Source organism: Phyllobates terribilis, unplaced genomic scaffold (assembly GCF_046119375.1).
Source record: "Phyllobates terribilis strain yellow unplaced genomic scaffold, ASM4611937v1 Scaffold_9__5_contigs__length_417890890, whole genome shotgun sequence".
Lineage (NCBI taxonomy): Eukaryota > Metazoa > Chordata > Amphibia > Anura > Dendrobatidae > Phyllobates > Phyllobates terribilis.
The window spans coordinates 226475045-226492546 of record NW_027362769.1 but is presented as its reverse complement, the minus strand read 5'-3'; the positions used below and the strand labels follow the sequence as shown (position 1 = coordinate 226492546).

Genomic DNA, 17502 nt, shown 5'->3' with positions numbered 1-17502 from the left:
AAAAAATTGCAAAAATATATAAAAAAAAAATAATACATCAAAAATAAAAATATAATGTACCCATCAATAAATATTATAAAAAAAAAAAAAAAAAAAAAAAAAAAAACAATAAAAGTACACATATTTGGTATCGCCGCGTCCGGAACAACCTGACCTATAAAACTGTCCCACTAGTTAACCCCTTCAGTGAACACGGTAAAAAAAAACAAGCAAAAAACAATGCTTTATCACCATACCGCCAAACAAAAAGTGAAATAACACGCGATCAAAAAGACGCATATAAATAAAAATGGTACCGCTGAAAACGTCATCTCGTCCCGCAAAAAACAAGCCGCCACACAGCTCCATCAGCCGAAAAATAAAAAAGTTATAGCTCTCAGAATAAAGCGATGCTAAAAAATATTTTTTTCTATAAAATAGCTTTTATTGTGTATAAGCGCCAAAACATAGAAAAACGATACAAATGTGGTACCGCTGTAAACATACTGACCCGAAGAATAAAGCTACCTCATCAATTTTACCACACGTGGAACAGAATAAAAAAAAAAAAAAAAAAAAAAAAACAATTCCTGAATTGTTGGTTTTTGTTTATTCTGCCTCCCAAAAATCGGAATAGAAAGCGATCAAAAAATGTCACGTGCCTGAAAATCGCACCAATAACATCAAGTCATCCCGCAAAAAACGAGCCGTCACATGACTGTCTGCCAAAATCTGGAAAAATTATAGCTCTCAAAATATGGCGAGGCAAAAACTAGATTTTACAAAAAATGCGTCTTTTAGTGTGTGACAGCTGTCAGTCATAAAAACCCCATATGATTCTGGCATTGCTGTAATCACACCGACCCGAAGAATAAAGTCGTCTAATCACTTATACCGCACAAGGAACGGCGTCAAAAATAAACTCTTGGGTTAGGATTGGGCTAGGGTTAGGGCTGGGTTTGGGGCTAGGGTTGTGCTATGGTTAGGGCTGGGGTTGGGATTTTTTTCAAAAGTAAGAAAAAAAGATGACGATATGGTGACTAGTGTTGAGCGCAAGTGCTCGCTACTTGAGTTTGAATCGGGTGCTCTGGTATGCATTGAGTATCGTGGGTATTTGAGTGACATGCTCGAGTCTCTGCCCCATATGCTTCGCGGCCAAAAAAACTTTACGGGGATTGCCTGCCATGCACGAGCGATCCCCGCATGTTTTTTTTTGGGTGTCTAATAACCGTGAAACATGCGGAGCAGGGACTCGAGCATGTCACTCGAGCACACGCTGTACATGGTGCATACCTGAGTACCCGATGCAAACTCAAGTAGCGAGCACTTGCGCTCAAGAATAATGACAACTTATTCAATATGACCTAATGTAAACAAATTCTGTGCCGTACCTCTGGGTTCAAAATGTTCACAATACACCTTAATAAAATCCTTGAGGGGCATAGTTTCCAAAATGGGGACACTTGTAGGGGAGCTCCACTGTTTAGGCACATCACGGGCTCTCCAAACGTGACATGGTGTCCGCTAACGAATTGAATGGAAAATCGGCTCAAATTGTTAGCGGACGCCATGTTGCGTTTGGAAAGCCCCTGTGTACCCAAACATTGGAGCTCCCCCACAAGTGACCCCATTTTGGAAACTAGACCCCCCAAGGCACCTATCTAGATGCATAGTGAGCACTTGGAACCCCAGGTGCTTCACAAATTGATTCATAAAAATGAAAAAGTGTTTTTTTTTTTCACTTTTTCATTTTTACGAATCAATTTGTGAAGCACCTGGGGGTTCCAAGTGCTCATTGTGCATCTAGAAAGGTGCCTTGGGGGGTCTAGTTTCCAAAATGGGGTCACTTGTGGGGGAGCTCCAAAGTTTGGGCACACAGGGGCTCTCCAAACACAACATGGCGTCCGCTAATTATTCAAGCAAATTTTACAATCAAAAAGTCAAATGGCGCTCCTTCCCTTCCGAGCCCTGCCGTGCGCCCAAACAGTGTTTTTTCCCCAAATATTGGGTATCTGCGTGCCCAGGGGAAATTGCACAACAAATTTTGGGGTCCATTTTTTCTTGTTACCCCTGTGAAAATAAAAAAAAATTGGGTCTAAAGTAACATTTTTGTGAAAAAAGTTAAATGTTCATTTTTTTCTTCCACATTCAAAAAAATTCCTGTGAAGCACCTGAAGGGTTAATAAAGTTCTTGAATGTGGTTTTGAGCACCTTGAGGAGTGCAGTTTTTAGAATGGTGTCACTTTTGGGTATTTTCTGTCATAAAGACCCCTCAAAGTGACTTCAAATGTGATGTGGTCCCTAAAAAAATGGTTTTGTAAATTTTGTTGGAAAAATGAGAAATCGCTGGTCAACTTTTAACCCTTATAGCTCCCTAACAAAAAAAAATTTTGGTTCCAAAATTGTGCTGATGTAAAGTAGACATGTGGGAAATGTTATTTATTAACTCTTTTGTGTGACATATCTCTCTGATTTCAGGGCTTAAAAATTCAAATTTTGAAAATTGCAAAATTTTCAAAATTTTCGCCAAATTTCCATTTTTTTCACAAATAAACGCAAGTGATATCGAAGAAATTTTTCCACAATCATGAAGTACAATATGTCACGAAAAAACGATCTCAGAATCAGGGGGATCCGTTGAAGCGTTCCAGAGTAATTACCTCATAAAGTGACAGTGGTCAGAATTGTAAAAATTGGCCTGGTCATTAACGTGCAAACCACCCTCGGGGCTTAAGGGGTTAAAGGGAACCTGTCATGTCCTTTATAGCATGTAAACTGTCACCAGTGCGTTGTTAGTGATGCAATGTGCATCACACACTTTTTTTTCATTAAAAACGACGCTAACATGAGTATATAGCACTTTATATAGTTATATCGTACCTGCTCGTTTAGTCACAAGGGTGTGATTCATTTCATTCAAAGTTGTCGTCGCCCACGCAATTTGAATGATGTTCCCGGGGTTTGTCACTCAAATCCGCTTTGAAATATCCAGCTTGACACTGCGTAAGAGCGGGATTTTTTAAAGCGGATTTGAGTGACAAACCCCGGGAACATCATTCAAATTGCGTAGGAGGCGACAACTGTTGCTGAATTAAATGAAGCACACCCCTACGACTAAATGAGCAGGTACAATCTAACTATATAAAGTGTTTTTTGCACATGATTAATCCGCCGTTTTTAATGAAAAAAATGTGTTAGCGATGCACATTGCATCACTAACAATGCAATGGGCACAGTGTAAATGCTATAAAAGGACATGACAGGTTCCACTAATACTGTCCTATATGGGACTTTTCCCTTATGAAATCATACCTGCAGTAAATAAATATTTCACTTTTTTTAGTTACACGGAAAGCTTTATTTAATTTGCAAATTATGGCTTCTCGGTGCACCACTCCACCCCATCAATCAGCATGCTGCGCTTCGCCTCTTAGTTATAATGAAATTGCTTACTTACACCTGCGCACCGACACTACAGGAGTCCAACGAGCATGCGCACACGCACAGTGTCAGTGCCGATGCGGTCTCAAACCTTTTTCTTGTCAGAATCAGTTAAGATAGTGGCCGCTGCAGACAGGAGAGTAAAAGAGCGCCTCCATACTGGAACGGTGTGCCAGAGCGCGTGACTGCTGGATTCCTGCAAAGCAGACATTCAAGGCTGCGATCGATCACTCTGGGTAAGCGAGCACTGTCAATCAAGCTAAGGTTGGATTGAGGGGGGCAGAATAGTGACCTGATCCCTTGGCCATATCAAGGGTGCACCAAGAAGCCATTGTTTGCATATTACATACAAAAAAAACTTCCTGAAAAAAGTTACATTTATACTGCAGGCATCATTTTTATGAGTTATGTCAAGTTCATAATTAGTTAATTAACTTTTGAGGAAATAGAAAAAAAAAAAAAACTGTAAAAATTTATCGCTTTAGTCGCAATGACGGGAACAATCACATCAACAGGTCATTTTATAGCACAAAAAGTAACGACAAAAACCTAAAACCAATGGTGGATCTGTATTTTATTATTCACCATTATCGCCCATCTGGAATTTTTTCCAGTACAATGTATAGTAAAATTAATGGCGCCATCCAAACCTAACCGTTCATACGTCTAAGTGGATGGAAAAATAAAAAAGTAATTGCTCTTGGAAAAAAAACAAAAGGACAGAAAAAAAAAAAAAAATGGTTGGGTCCTTAAAGGGTGACAGCGGGTGTAAGGGGACGAAGCAGAGGCGAGCGGGTGACCTCCTGTCTTGACCGTCTAGTGATGTCCGCCGCTCACTCCGTTACCTCCTCCGCGGTCCCCGTATTCAGCACCAGCACCAGGTTCCCCGGGTCACAGTAAAGCCGCAGGAAGTTCTGCAGGATCCGGTCAATGCCGAGTCCACGGGCAGCGATGACCAGGCCGTCCTCATGGAACAGGTCCAGGAAGATCTGATTCTCATATTCCAGGAGGGGAGCCATGATGGATCTCTCGTATGGATCTCTCGTATGGCTGCAGGAGGCTCCTCACAGGGCGGGAGCTCAATGTCAGCACACAGGCGGGTGTCAGCGAGTGCAGCAGCTGCTCCTATGTGACTGGCCGGACTATGGAGGTTTCCTGACAACCCTGATAGTAAACAGTGAGGAAGCCGGTCACTATGGAGCCGACAGTCCTGCGAAAGCCGGCTCCGGACTTCCGGGTTGTGGGACTCCCGGCATGCACAGCGGCATCCCACAACCCTCCGCGGCCGTCTCCTACGTCAGACTGCCAGGTTTTGCGAGTTCTCGCTGTTAGACGGTACAAGGAGTCACCGATCTGATAACGCGCCAAAAAGTTCTTGTTAAGTCTCACAGCAAAAATCTACAGTCCGACTAACGATGTAGCCGCGGAGGGTTGTGGGATGCCGCTGTGCATGCCGGGATCGCACAACCCGGAAGTTGACTGTGTGTGTGTGTGTGTGTGTGTGTGTGTATATATATATATATATGTATATATATAATCATGTATGGGTGAATATATATTTGTATATATACATATGTGTGTGTATATATATATATATATATATATATATATATATATATATGTTTGTGTATATTTATATATGTACATATCTGTGTGTGTGTATATATATGTATATATATAATCATGTATGGGTGAATATATATTTGTATATATACATATGTGTGTGTATATATATATATATATATATATATATATATATATATATATATATATGTTTGTGTATATTTATATATGTACATATCTGTGTGTGTGTGTGTGTGTATATATATGTATATATATAATCATGTATGGGTGAATATATATTTGTATATATACATATGTGTGTATATATATATATATATATATATGTTTGTGTATATTTATATATGTACATATCTGTGTGTGTGTGTATATATATATATATATATATATATATATATATATATATATATATATATATATATATATATATATATATTACTAGCTATTGAACCCGTTCTACGCCCGGGTGGCGAGCATTTTTTATGGTATATGGTCTCCCATGCTGGTATGTGCTGCCCCCCCTGGTATTTGTGCTGCCCCCCATCCTGTCCCAACCATCCTATCCTGGTATGCATGGCACCTCTCACCCCCAATCCTGCTATGCATGGCACCCCTCACACCTAATCCTTATATGCATGGCACCCCTCACCCCCAATCCTGGTATGCATGGCACCCCTCACCCCCAATCCTGGTATGCATGGCACTCCTCACCCCCAATCCTGGTATGCGTGGCACCCCTCACCCCCCAATCCTGGTATGCGTGGCACCCCTCACCCCCCAATCCTGGTATGCGTGGCACCCCTCACCCCCCAATCCTGGTGTGTGTGGTACCCCTCACCCCCCAATCCTGGTATGCGTGGTACCCCTCACCCCCCAATCCTGGTATGCATGGTACCCCTCACCCCCCAATCTTGGTATATGCATGGTCCTCTCACCCCCCAATCCTGATATGTGTGGTACCCCTCAACCCCCAATCCTGGTATGCATGGTCCCCTCACCCCACAATTCTGGTGTGTGTGGCCCCCTCATCCCTTTCACACTGTACACATATACAAAAAAAATAAACACTTACCGTATATTCCGGCGTATAAGACGACTTTTGAAGACTGAAAAATCTTCTGTCTAGTCTGGGGTCGTCTTATACGCCGGTAATGCTTTTGAACTTTCAGAAATTGACATGCGGGGATACTCTGGGGGTGTTAATAAGCTGCCGTGGCCGTATCCCTGCCATGTCGGAGTTAATATAAGGTGGAGGGAGTTAAAATACGGCGGCGGTAGGTCCAGACAGTCAGCGCTTCTGTGCTGAAACTGACACATCGCTGCGTATTCCCAGCTCCGGACACAGCGCAGGGCTTCTGTGCCGACAGCTTTCACTTGTCACAGAAGCGCTGCGCTGTGTCCGGAGCAGGGAAGTTCGCATCGCTTCTGTGACAATATATGAAAAGCCGGCAATTCAGCAGCGGCATAAGCCGGCACCCTACAATTTAGAATAGAAAGAATAGAGAATCACACATAGATTAGATAGATAGAAACATGTCAGTCACATATATATGAAGTACAGTGACAGTGTTGCTTACTGTACTTGTCATTTAGTGTAAAGGATTTATTAAAACAAATAATAGTGTTTTCATGCACCGTCTCTTTAAAAAAGCCGGCCGGCAATTCAGCAGCGGTACCCGACAATTTATAACAGAAAGATAGAGCATCACACATAGATTAGATACATAGAAACATGTCAGTGACATTTATAATAAGTACAGTGACAGTGTTGCTTACTGTACTTGTCATCTAGTGTTAAAATAACGGATTTATTAAAAAAAAAATTGGCGTGGGGTTCCCCTTAATTTTAGTCTCTAGCGGAGGTTAAGCAGACAGCTGGGGCAAATGTTTGAAGCCTGGGAAGGGGGTAATACCCACGGAGCTTCCCAGGCTACTAATATGAGCCCCCAGCTGAATACCTAGCCTTTACTAGCTATTAAAATGGGGGATCCCAAAAAAATGACGTGGGGTCCCCCCTATTTTAATAGCTAGCAAAGGCTAGGCAGACAGCTGGGGGCTGATATTAATAGCCCAGGAAGGGAGCCATGAATATTGGCCCCCTCCCAGGCTAGAAACACCAGCCGTCAGCCGCCCCAGAAATGGCGCATCCATAGGATGCGCCAATTCTGGCACTTAGCCTCGCTCTTCCACGCTGCCCTGGTGTGGTGGCAGTGGGGTAATAGGGTTGGGGTTGATGTCAGCTTATAATGCCAGCTGACATCAAGCCCAGGTTAGTAATGGAGAGGCGTCTATAAGACACCCCCATTACTAACCCCGTAGTCAAAGTAAAAAAAAAACACAAACACCCAGAATAAAGTCCTTTAATTGAAATAAAGACACAATTCTTTATTGTTCTAAATTAAACCATACTTACCATCACGCCCATTCCAGCTGAAGCCAACGATCTCCTGCAATAAAAGAAAAATAATAAAGCAACCTCATCCTTACCTTTCCATGGTTCCCAGGACCGGTCCAGCTCTGCTACATCGAGATGACAGGCTGGACCGCAGCAGAACGCTGCCATCCAGCCTGTCATCCCGCAGACACTGAGAAGCGCAGGCTTGCTTGCGCTCCTCAGTGTCTTTCGTTGGCTTCAGCTGGAATGGGTGTGATGGTAAGTATGGTTTAATTTAGAACAATAAAGAATTGTGTGTTTATTTCAATTAAAGGACTTTTTTTCTGGGTGTTTGTGTTTTTTTTTAAATACTTTACTAGAAATTCATGGCGGTCATGTCTAATACTGGCGTGACCCCATGAATTTCAGGCTTAGGGCCAGCTGATAATGCCAAGCTGGCCTTAACCCCTTTATTACCCAGTGAGCCACCGCACCAGGGCCCTGGATGAGTTGGGTACAGCGCCAGAAGATGGCGCTTCTATGAACGCGCCATTTTCCGGGGCGGCTGCGGACTGCAATTTGCAGCGGGGGGGGCCCAGAAAGCTTGGGCCTCCCTGCGCTGCAGATTCCAGCCCCCAGCTGCCTAGTTGTACCTGGCTGGACACAAAAATAGGGCGAAGCCCCACGTATTTTTTTTTAAAATTATTTCATGAAATAATTTAAAAAAAAAGGGCTTCCCTATATTGTTGTGTCCGGCCAGGTACAAATAGGCAGCTGGTGGTTGGGGGCAGCCCGTTCCTGCCTGCTGTACCTGGCTGGACACAAAAATATGGCGAAGCCCCACGTCAACATTTTTGGGAAAAATTAATTACAAAATTAATAATTTAGGGACTGCATCTTTATTAACCCCTCAATTGTCATTTAGTGTTAAAATAAAGGATTTTTTAAAAAGAAAATTGGCGTGGGATCCACCATCATTATAGTCTCTAGCGGAGGTTAAGCAGACGGCTGGGGCAGATGTTTGAAGTCTGGGAAGAGGGTAATACCCACGGAGCTTCCCAGGCTACTAATATCAGCCCCCAGCTGAATACCTAGCCTTTACTAGCTATTAGAATGGGGGACCCCCCCAAAAAATGACGTGGGGTCCCCCCTATTTTAATATGTTTATGAGTGACAGTTTTCCTGCTATATACCTGCATGTCATAAGAATTTAAATTAAAAAAGGACCATGTTAAATTCAAATCTGTTTTTTTTTTATTTTTACCGGTGTTTGGTATGCGTTGGAAAAGGGGTAGTCTTATACGGTGAATATATCCTAAACTCTATATTTTAACAGGAAAGTAGGGGGGTCGTCTTATACACCAGGTCGTCTTATACGCCGGAATATACGGTATGTTCCTCTTTCTTCTCTGTGCTCCAGCCCTGCTGTGTCCTGTTCTGCTGGAGGCTGGGGGGGAGGAGTGCGGCACCGGAGCACCGCGCTGTCCGGCGCCATTTTGCTGAAGACACACTGTAAATGTGTCTTCAGTAAAATGGTGCCCGATAGCGCTATGCACATGTGCCTATCCGACGCCTTCACTCCTGCCCCCGGTCTCCGGCGAAGAGAGGCAACGCCTCTCCCGGTCAGGTAAGTATGGCGCCGGAGATAGCGGTATGCGTTCAGTGCCTACTCATAAAGCGATCTCCGACGCCATACACCTCCTCTGGATGCCTGCTTCTGTCTGGAGCCAGACTGCACGTCACGCATGCACAGTCTATCGAGGCTTCAGACAGAGACACGCATCCCCGGTTATATTATAGATATATACAGAACAGACCAAATGTTTGGACACACCTCATTTAAAGATTTTTCTATATTTTCATGACTATGAAAATTGTATATTCACACTGAAGGCATCAAAACTATGAATTAACACATGTGGAATTATATACTTAACAAAAAATTGTGAAACAACTGAAAATATGTCTAGGTTCTTCAAAGTAGGCACCTTTTGCTTTGATGACTGCTTTGCACACTCTTGGCATTCTCTTGATGAGCTTCAAGAGGTAGTCACCGGAAATGGTTTTTACTTCACAGGTGTGCCCTGTCAGGTTTAATAAGTGGGATTTCTTGCCTTATAAATGGGGTTGGGACCATCAGTTGTGTTGTGCAGAAGTCTGGGGGATACACAGCTGATAGTCCTACTGAGTAGACTGTTAGAATTTGTATTATGGCAAGAAATTAGCAGCTAAGTAAAGAAAAACGAGTAGCCATCATTACTTTAAGAAATGAAGGTCAGTCAGTCCGAAAAATTGGAAAAACTTTGAAAGTGTCCCCAAGTGCAGTTGCAAAAACCATCAAGCGCTACAAAGAAACTGGCTCACATGAGGACCGCCCCAGGAAAGGAAGACCAAGAGTCACCTCTGCTTCTGAGGATAAGTTTATCCGAGTCACCAGCCTTAGAAATCGCAGGTTAACAGCAGCTCAGATTAGAGACCAGGTCAATGCCACACAGAGTTCTAGCAGCAGACACATCTCTTCAACAACTGTTAAGAGGGGACTTTGTGCAGCAGGCCTTCATGGTAAAATAACTGCTAGGAAACCACTGCTAAGGACAGGCAACAAGCAGAAGAGACTTGTTTGGGCTAAAGAACACAAGGAATGGTTCCAACCACCGTGTCTTTGTGCGACGCAGAAAAAGTGAACGGATGGACTCTACATGCCTGGTTCCTACCGTGAAGCATGGAGGAGGAGGTGTGATGGTGTGTGGGTGCTTTGCTGGTGACACTGTTGGGGATTTATTAAAAATTGAAGGCATACTGAACCAGCATGGGTACCACAGCATCTTGCAGCGGCATGCTATTCCATCCGGTTTGCATTTAGTTGGACCATCATTTATTTTTCAACAGGACAATGACCCCAAACACCTCCAGGCTGTGTAAGGGCTATTTGACCAAGAAGGAGAGTGATGGGGTGCTACGCCAGATGATCTGGCCTCCACAGTCACCAGACCTGAACCCAATCGAGATGGTTTGGGGTGAGCTGGACCGCAGAGTGAAGGCAAAAGTGCCAACAAGTGCTAAGCATCTCTGGGAACTCCTTCAAGATTGTTGGAAGACCATTTCCGGTGACTACCTCTTGAAGCTCATCAAGAGAATGCCAAGAGTGTGCAAAGCAGTCATCAAAGCAAAAGGTGGCTACTTTGAAGAACCTAGAATATAAGACATATTTTCAGTTGTTTCACACTTTTTTGTTAAGTATATAATTCCACATGTGTTAATTCATAGTTTTGATGCCTTCAGTGTGAATGTACCATTTTCATAGTCATGAAAATACAGAAAAATCTTTAAATGAGAAGGTGTGTCCAAACTTTTGGTCTGTACTGTATATTGATAACATAGTGACAGTGTATGGATAGACCACTGGGGTTATGCAGAAAAGCTTTCAGTATGTGTCTGCCTATTCGTTTCTTACATGACATAGGTATCTGCGTACTAGTGATAGAAGCAAAGAGAATATATTTATATGGAAATATATAATTGGTATTGAGGCTGGCTACACAGCGGTACTTTGAGCAACCATAGTTCGCTAGATGCCACTGCTACAGCGCAGCACAATTCAAATGAATGGGGTCATAATGTGACCCCCCCCCAAGGGTACTGCAGCCTCCTTGACAAGCAGGACATAGAAAATTCAATATGGTTTTACTAAATGCGACTTGCTTGCCAATACAGTTAAGCCCTGCAGTAGAGCAGGGAGATACAGACTCCCTACACTATCGCTCTCCATTCTGTAGACTGCAGGTCACTATAAGCCTGTGGTCTAAAGAACGGCCGAGGCGCTGACACTTCTGCAGGACATGACTTCACCTTGGTCCAGACAGCACCTTGGTCCACCCGAGCCTTTCCGATGGAGTTGTCAGGCTCCTGGATTAGGTGAGTATATGTGTTTTGTTTTTTTTTAAGTAAAAATTGTGCGGCATCATAAGCAATGGGGGACCCTGAAACAGTGTGGGGGGGGAACTCATACCTTATAGTGACTACTGTGTAGGTCCTCATAAAGTGTGAGGCCCATTGTACAGGTTGGGGGCTAATGTGGGGGCCATTATACAGTTTAGGGGCTAATGCCTGATCCATTATACAGTTTAAAGGCTAATGCGGGGCACATTTAACAGTTTGGGGGCTAATGTGGGGACTACTGTGCAGACCATTATACAGTGTGGGGGATATTATACAGTGTGTGTTCTACTGTAGGGGCCATTAACCACCGTGATGGCTTCTCTGGGAATCATTATACTGTTTTTTTTGAGGGAGCAGTGGAGACATCATACTGTGTATAAGGTAGTTGTGGGGACATCATACTCTGTATAAAGGAGCTGTGGACCCACCACACTGTGTATAGAGGAGCTGTACATTGGAGGGCTCAGTGGACATTATTAAATGTTAAAGGGAACCTGTCACCAGCAAAAACATTATTAACCTACCGATATGGTCTTAATCTGCAGGTTAATAGCATTATTATGCTGCCTGGTACCCGCACTTAGCTGAACGTTGCAGGGAGAAAATTAACTTTATTCTCCCCGGCAGCATTCGATTTCAGCCATGGAGGTGGCGCCAGCACTGCTTCAGTCACTGCTCTGAGAATACAGAGTGGCGGCTGTAACTGCGCCCCCAGCCCTGACTGACACTGGCTCTGCATTGGAGCTGGCTGTCAGTCAGTGCCAGAGGCACGGATATAGGTGTACTAAGGGTATTGTGGCCATTAAAGGCGCAAAATCTGGACACTGCTTTCTGGAGCATTTGCACAGGACATTAATATTTTCTAGGGGACAATTTTACCATCTAGAGGGCACAAAGGAAGCATTATTACTGTGTAAAGGGCACAGTGTTGGGCATTATGTGGGGCACTAAGAGGAGCGCTGTTATTGTGCCAAACAGCAGGTGCAGTTATAGGGACACATATAGCAGCAGTGGCTCAGTATTGGGATATCAGCAGGATGAGGGGTTTGTGTAGGTTGGGAATAGATGTGGACGGTGCTGGAAATGTGAAAAGTCAGATGTGTCTTTATTGTAATCTCTGCACACAAGTCCTGGCTGGAAGAAGTTGTCGTGTCGGTCTGGGCCAAATGGAAAAGACTGGAAAAGTGAATGCCGCCATCAGAAAGGACGTCAGCTGTAAGGTACTATATAGAACTATACTGTAATCTCTTATATGTTCTGCAGGACTGGTATCTACCACTATATATCACCATATGGCGGTAATATCAGTGTGCGACCATAGTTGTAATCAGGGTTACCAGTGAGGGGCCCACTCAGATTCCCCCCTCCCACTGAGCTGAACCCCTAGCTACGCATCTGTGTGTAGGAGTACCTTGGGAGCAATTATACTGTGTTAGTGGAGTTGTGGGGAGGTCTTCATTTTGTGTTTTTTTTGGGTCTGTGCTAGATTCATACTATCCATTTACCTTAAAGCGCACCTGTCAGCAGAATTGTGCTCAGTAAACCACATACACTGTCAGGTGGGCGACATTACACTGATTAAAATGATACCTTTGTAGATTGTAAGTTTGCGAGCAGGGACCTCACTCCTAATGTAACTGCTTAGACTGTCTTACCTTGTATTGAATTTATTGTCTGTACATGTCCCCGCTTAATTGTAAAGTGCTGCGGAATATGTTGGCGCTATATAAATAAAAAATATTATTATTACCTTGCTTGATGAAATCCGTCCAGTGGTTCTTTTATAATCTTTATTTTCAGTTTGGAGATAATGATATGCTCGTGCTCCGGGGGGGAGGGTTCTTTATCTTGTGCTCAGCGTATGTATTCATATATATGCATTCTGACAGGTTACTGTGCCTTCAGTGACTGCCTACTATTTTAACCCCTTCATGACCGGAGCACTTTCCATTTTTGCGTTTACGTTTTTTGCTCCCCTTGTTACCAGAGCCATAACTTTTTTATTTTTCCGTCAATATGAACATGTGAGGGCTTATTTTTTTGCGGCACGAGTTGTACTTTTGAACGACATAACTGGTTTTACCATACAGTGTACTGGAAAACGGGAAAAATTCCAAGTGCGGTGAAATTGCAAAAAAAGTGCAATACCACAGTTGTTTTTTTTGTTTCTTTACCACATTCACTGAATGCTAAAACTGACCTGCCATTATTATTCCCCAGGTCATTACGAGTTTGTAGACACCAGACATGTATAGGTTCTTTTTTATTTAAGTGGTGAAAAAAAAATCCAAAGTTTGCTTAAAAAAAAAACCTTGCCATTTTCCGAGACCAGTAGCGTCTCTATTTTCGTGATCTGGGGCTCGGTGATGGCTTATTTTTTGCGAACTGAGCTGCTGTTTTTATTGATACCTTTTTGGGGTAGATCCGATGTTTTGATCGCCCGTTATTGCATTTTATTTCAATGTTGCGGTGACCAAAAAACGTAATTCTGGCGTTTAGAATTTTTTTTTGTTACGCCGTTTACCGATCGGATTAACTTTTTTTTTTATATTGATAGATCGGCGATTCTGAACGCGGTGATACCAAATATGTGTATGTGTTTTTTTTTTATTGTTTTATTTTGAATGGGGAGAAAGGGGGGCAATTTAAACTTTTATATATTTTTATATATATTTTTAAAAACTTTTTTTTTTACACTTTTTGCTTGCATCAATAGTCTCCATGGGAGATTAGAAGCAGCACTTATCTGATCGTTTCTGTTACATACAGGCGATGAGCAGATTGCCTCTGTGTAGCAGAAATGCTCCCTTGCTGTGAGCGCCCACCACTGGGCGGTGCTCATAGCAATCTGGCCATGACAACCACATAGGTCTCCTGCAGACTCCGGGTTGTCATGCCAACCCATCGGTGACCTACAGTCATGTGATGGGGTCATCGATGGGCTGGGTAAGTGACACGCATCCAGTTTGCGCGAGTTAAATGTCGCTGTCAGAGATTGACAGCGGCATTTAACTAGTTAACAGCCGCAGGTGGATCGCTGAACTGGGGGTTACGACGTGATGCGTACTATTACGTATCACGTCATAAAGGGGTTAAATACTGTTTCTGTAATTGTGGTAGATATCCTGAAATTTACATGCAGCAAAATGGAGTAGCGCAGATGCAATTGCGCACGCGCGGGTGCTATTTTGCTGGAGGAAAAAGAAATTTGCCTGCAGCAATTGTTACGGGTCTGGATGGTGGAACCACTGTGCCGTGGTACAAGGAGGGACCAGAGGTGCGTAACTAAGTGCCAGCCTGGACCAACACTGGCTACACGGCGGCTTAGTCGACTCCGTGAACCAAGAAGGGACCAGGAAGGTGGACCAGGTGTGACTATGGGGCCGACCTCGTGTGAGAGCAGGCGACTCAAATGGAACTGACAGCTGAAGCTGATAGGCACGGCTAGTGGACTGGCAGCGCTGGTAGTAAGGCAGGCGGTAACGGCTGGTAGTCAGGCGGGCATGGCTGGTAGGCACGGCTGATAGACTGGCGGACAGCAGGGGACCTGAGAACTGGAGAGGCAGTTTAATGCAAACAAACCACAATATTGCACAGGCACCTCCATTTTGGAGGAGGTGCCTTCCTTAAATAGCAGATGTCCTCCACCCATTGGCCGGGGACATTTTAGTACTTCACGCGCACCCTAAGCACAGTGCCCGGGGTACTGTGTGCAGTGCACGCACCCCGTACAAGCAGGGAAGGAGAGCCAGGAGGAGAAGCAGAGGCGGTAAGGGGGTTGGCGTCTCTGCCGGACAGGAGGCAGAGACGCCGGCGCTACAGTACCCCTCCTTTACGCCCCCTCTTCTTCAAGCCCGCAAGAAATTTTTCCAGAAGAAGAGGAGCATTAATGTTCTCTCTGGGCTCCCATGACCTCTCCTCAGAACCATACCCCTTCCAATCCACAAGAAAAAAAGTTTTTCCTCTTACCCTTTTGGTAGCCAAAATGTTCTCTACCTCAAAAACGTCCTCAGCGCTGACTGGAGCTGGAGCGGTACCCGGATCGTCAGAGAAAGGATTGAGGACAACAGGCTTAAGGAGAGACACATGGAAGGAATTGGGGATCCGTAACGAGGCAGAGAGTTTCAATTTGTACGCCACTGGATTAATTTGGCTCAGAATCTCGAACGGACCGATGAACCGCGGACCCAACTTGTAAGAAGGTATCTTGAGACGGACATACTTGGGGGAAAGTCATACCTTGTCCCCCGGACGGAATAGAGGCGGGTCCAGACATCTCTTATCAGCATGTTTCTTCATCCGCTCAGAGGATTGTAGCAGTGCTGTTTTCGTGTCCTTCAAAATCACCGAATAGCCTCTGACGAGAGACTCCGCAGCAGGATTGTCAACAGAAGTAGAAACAGAAAACGGAATATTGGGATGCTGACCGTACACCACAAAGAATGGAGATTTGGCTGAGGATTCACTCATATGGTTATTGTAGGAAAATTCGGGCAAAGGTAGGAGCTCCACCCAGTCGCTATGGTGAGCGTTGACGAAATGCCAAAGGAAACTAGTGAGGATCTGATTGATACGCTCAACCTGACCATTGGACTGAGGATGATAGGCCAAAGAGAAGTCCAAAGCGACATTCAGCATCTTACATGTGGCTCTCCAGAAGCGTGAAGTAAACTGAACTCCTCTATCTGAGATAATATGGAGAGGTAGGCAGTGGAGATGGAAGATGTGAAGGATGAAGTCTTTGGCTAGCACTGGCGCAGAAGGAAGACTTGGCAAGGGAGTGAAGTGAGTCATCTCAGAGAAGCGGTCAGCGACCACCCAAATGACAGTACAATCGGCCGATACAGGAAGATATGTGATGAAATCCATCGTGATATGTTGCCACGGAGCAGAAGGCGCGGGAAGAGGAAGAAGTCGACCAGTCGGAAGTTGCCTAGGCATCTTGTTACAGGCACAGGAAGAGCAAGCAGAGACAAAATGAGCAACGTCCTTGCGCAGAGTCGGCCACCAGTAATGTCAGGAAATTAGCAGAAGCGTCTTCCTCTGATCGGCATGTCCAGCCAGTTTGGACGAATAACCCCAGAGTGAGACCCTCCTCCTATCCGGAGCTGCCACAAAGGTCTTACCAGGGGGAAGATGAGACAGTTCAAACGGGGCGACAGTCATTATTCTGGAGAGATCAATGATGTGCAGAGGCTCTTCCTCTTGATTGGTAGACAGGAATGAGCGGGAGAGCGCGTCTGCCTTAATATTCTTGAATGCTGGACGGAAATAGAGAGTGAAGTTGAAGCGAGCAAAGAACAAGGACCATCTGGCCTGACGAGTATTGAGTCGTTGAGCGAATTGCAAGTAGGAGAGATTCTTGTGGTCTGTATAGATGACCACTGGGTGCAAAGCCCCCTCTAGCAAGAACCGCCATTCCTCCAATGCTAGTTTAATAGCAAGCAGTTCTCGATCTCCAATGGAGTAATTGCGTGCATGTGCATCACTAACATGCCTTTTTCATGGAAATCGGGGCTATAATCATTTGCAAAAAACACTTTATATAGTTATATCTTACTTGCTCTTTTAGTCATAGGGGTGTTCTTTACTGCATTCAGTCCGACTTATCGCTCCTCACTCAATTTGAATTATGTTCGAGTTTGTGCCGACATCACATGAATATTCACGTTCAAATTCCATGCTTGCTCACTGTATACTGTGAGCTACGCTTGCACAGTGTCTATGCCAGTATCCACACTTGCGCAAGGTGTATTTTGAAGCCGCGCTTGCGCATTGTCCATCGCGATCCGCATATGCGCTACGATGAGCAGCTCCCCTGCGCATGCGCAGTGAAACTGAGTTTAGTTCCCAGCTTCACTGACTTCCCGCACTTCCACTAGAATTGTTACCAGTTTCACCAAAAAATACCAGCAAAAGTGAAAAAAAAAGAGGGGTACTTTAGGCGAGGCTCAACACGGAGTGTGTTTTCATAGTTAGATATGGAATCATTCTGTCACATAATTGCATGGGGCAATATGCACCTACTCTATCCCTCGAGCTTGGAGAACTTTAGACTATCCCTGTCCCCCGGGATACCCCAGATGGTGGAGATGCCGGTGTCTCGTACCTTGCTATCCTCCTATATAAACTCTTCTCTGTTCCCACCCCCACCCAGGGAGGTATGGGACAGAAGTGTGTAGGATAAC

General features: G+C 44.3%; 1 protein-coding gene across 1 annotated transcript in view; it reads right to left on the bottom strand.

The window, feature by feature from the left end:
* The window catches only part of ERCC4 (ERCC excision repair 4, endonuclease catalytic subunit), a 42000-nt gene extending 37286 nt beyond the window's left edge, over positions 1–4714 (bottom strand). Inside the window, exon 1 of the mRNA XM_073647700.1 lies at positions 4266–4714. Coding sequence (XP_073503801.1) covers positions 4266–4439 — 174 coding nt within the window. The 5' untranslated portion in view covers positions 4440–4714. The remainder of the gene's footprint in view (positions 1–4265) is intronic.
* Positions 4715–17502: the final 12788 nt, after the last annotated feature.